Source organism: the organism of the source record quoted next, unplaced genomic scaffold (genome assembly GCF_019419815.1).
Source record: "Pyrus x bretschneideri cultivar Hongxiangsu unplaced genomic scaffold, Pyrus_bretschneideri_v1 Contig122, whole genome shotgun sequence".
NCBI classification, from domain to species: domain Eukaryota; kingdom Viridiplantae; phylum Streptophyta; class Magnoliopsida; order Rosales; family Rosaceae; genus Pyrus; species Pyrus x bretschneideri.
This window is the reverse complement of record NW_025999416.1, coordinates 414,472-422,151: the sequence shown is the minus strand read 5'-3', so window position 1 is coordinate 422,151 and position 7,680 is coordinate 414,472. Positions and strand designations below refer to the sequence as shown.

General features: G+C 36.2%; 1 protein-coding gene across 1 annotated transcript; it reads right to left on the bottom strand.

Moving 5' to 3' along the window:
* Positions 1–3,469: 3,469 nt before the first annotated feature.
* LOC103929755 (sister chromatid cohesion protein DCC1) lies at positions 3,470–5,948 on the bottom strand. The gene is made up of 4 exons (XM_009338990.3): positions 5,800–5,948; positions 4,876–5,210; positions 3,837–4,766; positions 3,470–3,726 (listed from the first exon to the last, which is right to left on the bottom strand). The coding sequence occupies exons 2-4, from the start codon at positions 5,046–5,048 to the stop codon at positions 3,624–3,626; spliced, it is 1,206 nt and encodes a 401-aa protein (XP_009337265.2). The 5' UTR covers positions 5,049–5,210; positions 5,800–5,948; the 3' UTR covers positions 3,470–3,623.
* Between the last annotated feature and the right edge of the window lie 1,732 nt (positions 5,949–7,680).

Genomic DNA, 7,680 nt, shown 5'->3' with positions numbered 1-7,680 from the left:
ATAAGTTCCAAAAGTTATTCATCAAATGAGTGACTTTGTGGGCATAATTCTACACTCCAAGCTTCCAAAAACTCAAGGTAATCATTCACTTGAATACTAGATAATTCAAAACTCTAAATTTAGACTACCCTACAGTAAATATCCAAAACTAAACCTTCGAACACTCTAATGGTTTGGCAAACAAAATCTTATGACTTAAAAGAAATGTACAAAGTGACTTAGCTTCCCAACTAATCAACAATAACCAAAAAGTTAAAAAAAAAAAAAATTATTTAACGGGAAATCTTTAACACGAGTAGAAGAGTTTGAATATGAAAATGGTACAAGGCAGAATATCTTGCAACAAAAAGAATTAAAAATTGTAGACTACTTAGACGAGCTGGTCAACAAGTTATAAGTTTGTTACTGAGAGAAAACACAGTTGCAACATATAAACTTAAATGACTAGAAATCTCAACTAGTCAAACTCTACCCAGTTCAATTTTAATAACATGTATTCATGCATAAAACTTATTCACTTATCATATCACGTAATAATAGCAAGTAGCATAAACAATAATATAAGTAGACAAGTTGCTTGAAATATACAAAACAACTTTTTGCTCGAAAAAACCCTAGCTAGGTTAAAAAACCAGGGATTCCAGAAAGTCCAATCCACTAGTGAAAATAAGGTTCACATCAGGATAACACAACAAGTTCAATATCTAAACCTATTATATGGAGCTGCTTCTAAGGTTTTTGTTGGAGAGGAAAAACAGAAACATTCTTTGAAAATAAAGTTCCAAACGTAGGCCAAAAAGCACCTACAACACCTTTTAAAACAAGAAGATCTTTCCTTTTGGATTAGCTGAAGTACAAAACACAAGGACACTTGTCGAGTGCAAATACAATCTGAAAGGAACAATGGTGAAAGAATCACTTCAGTATAAAAGGTGTCAGACCAACTCATGTGTGTGTTTTACTAATCATAGTGCATAGAAATTTAAAAGTGAAATACATATGCATAAAATAACTTGACTTTTGTTGAACCACATCCATTTACACTTGGATCTTTAACTTCTCAAACTTCGATACTAATACTAAGTGTATAAAGCCTAATCTAATGAAAATTGATCTAAAATGCTTGTGTAATAAAATATTACAAGTTTAACAAGAAAAGTCAAATACTACTAACTCTAGACTTCACATAATCTAATTCCACAATAAAAATAAAAATTAGGCTAAGCAGGTAAATTATGAAATATATATATATAATTGTTATTAGCACTCCAAAAATCTCATTTGACATTCCTCACAAGTGTATTTTTCTTTCTAATTATAGAAAGTTTGGAGTGCTAAATGAGATTTTTGAAATACTAATAATAATTCCCTATATATATGATTTAGGATTCATGGACACTCTCTTTTGACACACATTGTGACATCCATTTTGCAGGCTTACTTCATAATATATTTCACCGATTCGAACTGTCTATATTTTAATACATCATTTATAGATCATCATTGCAAAAACTTGGACAAATCTAAAACCACTAAGATATTCATTTGAAGTGAATGAATTGGAAAACGAGTTTCAGATTGGGTAATTTTTGAGGTAAGTCATAAAAGATAGACGGTTAAATCGTTGAAATACATTATAGAGTAAGCCTCACAAAAACGTATATATACATATAAGATACGGGGACACATGTTTTTGATAAACACTTTGACTCACGTTTTTGTAGAGCCCAATCTGTAATGTATTTTAACGATCCACCCGTCTATCTTTTCCAAAGCTATGCAGAGATTGTTGGGTTAAATTTAATGTTTCTTTGTAAAACTGTATTCGTCCATTTTCTTTATCATGAATGAATGTCTTAATGATTTTTTATTTGTCTAATATATATATATATATATTGCAAAAATGATCCATGAATGATGAACTAAAATATAAATGGTTCAAATTGTTGAATTACATTACAAAGTGGACCCTTCAAAATATGTGTCAAAATGTATCCCCGAATCCTATCCCTATAAATACATGAAATTTTACAGTAAGCATTCCTCGCATCTGACTCTACAAACAGTCTCGAGCACACATGTGAGCCTCCACTGTGCTTGAATGAAGCTAACTACGATGTGAGTTGATAATCTTATACTATTGCCAAATGTAGACTTTGAAGCCAATGTGGATGCAGGAATAGTCAAAATGTCTCGCACTATCTAATGTAAAATTGGATATTCAATCCCATTTGTCATCCATCCGACAAAATATCAAAATTTTGAGCCCTAAGCAAGATTTTCTCCCCCAAATACAAGTCTAAGTCGGGTTGTTCGTTATCGATGGTGGAATCCCTTACAAACTGGTCATAAGATTCAACAGGTCACTAACTCTGAAATCATACATGAGTTTGGAGGAAGGAAAAGAGGATGCATGAAACACCACATGTCTTGATATACACACTTTATCACAGGGTCTAACATCTGTAGCCAATATGTTGTGCATTATAAACCAAGAAAACACAAGATGTACTCTTGGGCTCCAATTTATTTTGTCATATGTTTGTACCGTACTTTATCAATCCCGAAACTATCAAACACTGGTCACCTTCATACCTTCAAGGATCTATTGAAGGGTTCATGCTAAGGCACCCCTGCCGAAGAACAAGAATTTCCCTCCACCCAAGAGACCAATCACAATACGACACGTGTCAACGTTAGAACAAAGTTCCTAAAGTCCCACATTGACTGCGGATGGAAGCTAGAGACTCTTCTCAACTATAAAAGAAGATCATTCTCCTACATATAATAACGAATATCATTATTGTACTTAAACCCGTCATTAGAACTCACTAATGATGATTATGCTTGAACCTATGTATTGTGTAAACCCTTCACTATTAATGAGAACGTCTCTACCCTATGGACGTAGCCAAACTTAGGGTGAACCACCTACATCTTGTGTTTGCTTCCCTATCTGTATCTCTTTACATATTACCCTTACTAGGTGACCAGGGCAATCGAGCGAATGTCACAAACTCGACACTTTATGTTGTTCCAAAGTCTCACTGATTTTGTGTATCAACATCATAGATTGTTGTCAAGGAAAATATTTACATCCAAACACCTTCATGCACGAGTAAGACGATGGAGTGGAAAAGAGAATCTAGACTCAACACCTTATCTATTGGGATATTGAATCATATGCTTCATGGACCTAAACTTAATTGGGATGAACTGCGGGAGGTGGGAGGAGCTGGGGTGGTGGTCTGAAATGAAAAGGGGGATTTTGTGGCTGCTATGTTGAAGAAACGTATGGGAGTCTCCCCACCGCTGCTGGCTGAGGCGCTGGCGGCCAGACAAGCAGCCTGTTTGTGCAGGACTTGCAGGTTGCGAAGGTGGAAATGGAGGGAGACACTGTTGGTGTTGGCCGCCTTGCAAAAGGACGGGGAGTGATGCACCTCTGAATGTTTATCGCAGTCTCCGAACAAAATCGAATAGGCTTTTCATTAGAGTGCATTGAACGATATTATGTAGAAGACATTACTTGATTTGTTAACAATATAGCCAATTCACAAGTGCACACACGCTGACACATGACACTACTAGTACCACAGAAACGCCAATTAACAGATACGCTAATCCTATCTCGCGCTGAAGACTGGTTCTGCATCAGCAGTTGGTTGTGTTCTTCTAGTGTATTTGAGAAGCAAACCTTCCGCAGAAAGGCCCGGCACATTCAAGTCCCTAAGAAGTAGATTCAGACAAGGAAAATGTAAATTACTTTTGATCAAAGTCTCAAAAACAGGAATACACCAGAAAAGGAAAATGGAGGATCACAAGAAATACAAACCAACCTGATAAAGGGCTGTAGATCCTTCCACTCCCATTTTGCACGCTCCTTAAAAAGGATGGAGAATCGCTCTGCAGGATTGTAGGGTAGAGATGAAACACTGAAGGCTCGAATCCATGTCTCAGCTCCAAGCTTCTCTATCAAAACTTCACCTTCCAATATGTCAAAACTGGCTGCCATCCCTTCGGGAACCTTACGAACCCATTCCTCCATGAACTTCTTCATCTTCCTCTTCCCATCTCTCAAGATTTCTCTTGCAAAATGCACACATACCTTTCTCTCATCCAACTTCCACATACGACTTGTAATCGCACCTTCAGTCATCTTATTACCAAAAATATGCAAGCAGTGGTCTGCAAGTTTGTGAGGAAAGCCATCTGATTCCAACATATTAACAACATCATCTTGATTAAGCAAAGACAAGGACCAATCATTCAACACTGAATTGTGCAAAAGCATCCTTAGAATTGTGCCCATGTACTTCTCATCGACAATTCTCCAATATCCATTTATCTCCACTGCTGAAAGAGCCCGCAATCCAATCCTTAATTCGTAATCGCTAGCTTGAACCTTCTCGATGAGATCATTCCATCTATACAGCCCAGCATTCGTTCTCTCCATCTCTTCTAAATCCACCATTTCTATGTCCTCATCAGATCGGTAAGGATTCTGGGAAAGTAGCAACCTTAGCTTGTCAAGTCGGGGAGCAACTTCAACAAGCTCCATGTTACCAGTTGCAATCTTAATGATGGAAGCAACAGATAGGGGGTCATGATAGTTCTCATTGGAACACTTTGGGCTTTCAAAAGTATTATATTGACCTGATGGGGGTATGAGAAAAACAGAATTTGAAGTTCCAACGGACTTCATTGCATAAGTTTTTGACTCCGTGCAGAGGACTGCATCTTCATCAGGCTGTCCTCTAACAGTTACTCTAGAGAAATGAAGAAGAGAAGAAAAGAAATCGCAAATAAGTAACAATAAATAACACTCTACTGACCCAAGAACAAAAGTTCCAGAAAGTAGTTTAATTTATCCCTCACCTTTGGTGGAGGACATCAGGGAGAAGTTTCTGATCAACCTCGAGGAGGATCAGATCATCGTGAGGACCAAAGAGCGGGTGATATGTAATAGGAATTGATGAGTTGGGTTGGAGACTTAGTACTGCTTCTGCACCTGTGCAGCCTGGAGATGGTGGATCCATATTTTTCTCCATACACACACAGAGAGAGATAGATGTAAAGAAGAAAAATGGGACTACTGCATGAGAGTCCCAACTTCCACTAGAAAGTATCAATAGTTGAAAGCCAAGATGATGATTAACCCTTGTCGTTTACAGTCAATTGTTGCCTTCCGGACTGAGTTGCCTAAAGTTTAACTGTAAGAAAATGTTTTAGATTCCGTATTTAACGGTGTCAGGTTCAAAAATACGAGCAAAGAAGCTACTGAAACCACTGTAGTTAAGTATAGCAACTTTTTAGGTGCCCTCACTAAATACACTAAAAAATTCCGTTCTTTATATAGCAATCAAATTTGTCATTGTTATGGAATTGTGACAATTAATTATGCAATCTAAACTTGCCAATTAATTAAGAATCGCAGATTAGGCAAGGCAAATTTGTAACGATCAGTCAATTCCGATAACGGGATTAAACCCCCTTGAAATTGTCTACAAATAAACACCAGAAAAAACCACAATTATGCTTCTGGCTACATGCTACAAACCAAATATCCCTAAAACCCAAAAGGTAAATCCCGATTCTTTTTCCGTTATCTCGTTTTCCTACATTTTCTGAGCAACCAAACATTGCCTGACGGCATTCCAAAAATTACACACAAAAAAACCAATTTGACATTTCTCAAGTTGCAAATTTACATCTTGCACAATCCCCATTTACCCAAACGAGAAATCAGATGACCTATGACCTTTCTAGCGAAAATGACAAAACAGAGAGAGAGACACTTACATTGCTAGGGCAGAAACGATGAAAATCCAGGGTTTTTGCAGGGTAAACGACGCCGTACCCTGGTTTTCCGACTCGCTAGGGTTTCAAAGTGTGAGGAGAGTGAGGAAGGTGTAAAGAGGTTTATGGCGCGCTAAGATTTCCTATTTCATTTTTTGGCCCGCCTAGAGATGCAACGAAACGACAGCGTTTTCAGGTGCCCCAACAGAAAAATGGATAACCTGGCTGGGCTTTGCCCGGTACACTCCTCTTGATCCATCCTCCTATATTTCTTGTTTTATTTTTCTTTACCTTGTTAATATTTCATTGTTTTACTTAGGTAATTTGCTTCTATTGTTGTTGAAATTGAATATAGCTGAGAAATTTATAGATAGTAGTAGTTCGCTAACCTCTCTAAGCTAACATACGATACAATTTCACTTCAAGGCACGGCCAAAATAAATTCTACCATTTTCAATAACTAATAGAGTGAAGTGTCGATTTAGTCCCTAAATTATCACCTCAATGAAAATTAGGTCACTGAATTATTTTTTCGGTAAAATAAGTCGCTAAATTCATTAAAAATTGCTAATTTCATTCCTACTATTATATTCAAAGCTATTTTATTCAAATTTTCATCAACTTAAGTCACTTGACACACTTTAGAGTGAAATACCGTCATTTTCTCGCCTCTAAGCCCTTAACATTTTATATAGGTTACAAATCTAACGTCTAATTTACCCTCCAAAATTAACTCCATACACTATTTCTTTATGAAAATTACCATATAAAGTTAACTCCATACACTATTTCTTTATGAAAATTTACCAATATACCCTCCAATGTGTATCACATGCAAATAACATGACTTAAATTGACAAAAATTGAACATAGTAACTTCGAATATAATATTAGGGATGTAATTGACATATTTTTATAATTCAAGGACTAACTTAATTTTCACTCAGGTGATAATTCAGGGACTAAATTGACAGTTCACCCGAGATTGGTAATTTTTCTTAAAGAAATAATGTATGGAGTTAACTTTAGATGGTAATTTTCATAAAGAAATAGTGTATGGAGTTAACTTTGGAGGGTAAATTAGACATTAGATTTGAAACCTATATAAAATGTTAAGGACTTATAGGCGAGAAAATGACGATATTTCACATGAAAGTGTGTCAAATGACTTAAGTTGACGAAAAATTGAATATAGTAACTTCGAATATAATATTAGGGATGTAATTGGCATATTTTTATAATTCAAGAACTAATTTTTCTAAAAGAATAGTTTAGGGTTGATTTTCACTCAGGTGATAATTCAGGGACTAAATTGGCAGTTCATCCGTAATTAGTATATTGTTTTATGGAGCTAAGTTCCAAAATATGGAAGAACAAGTGCTTCCACGAATCTACCGCCCTTCCAATTTTAAGTAAAGGCTCTCCTTCGATCATAAATTGATGGATAAGGAGAAAGACATGAATAAACAGATGATTCACCAATGACAAGAATCGAACTCAAGATGTACAGTATGAAATGCAGGCCTAAAATTCGTCTCCAACCACTAGGCAACCCCAATGGTGGTTGATCAAATGCAATGGTTAGGTAAAGCTTAAAATTTGAACTTTAAATCCTCTAAAGTATTTCCAATTATTGGGCTTTAATAAGCCATAGAGAGAGAGAGAGAGAGAGAGAGAGAGAGAGAGAGAACTTTTGGTCCAGATTCCCTTGACAATTTGAGTGAGGATCCTCAAATCAAATTCGTTTATCGTACATTGTGTGGTCAGAATTCATTGTAATTTTTTTATTTAATATTAAATATAAACAAGTACCTGACGAAAACTGGCCGCACGATATACAATGAATGGATGTGATTGAAGGATTCGGCGAGGATCCTCTCTCTG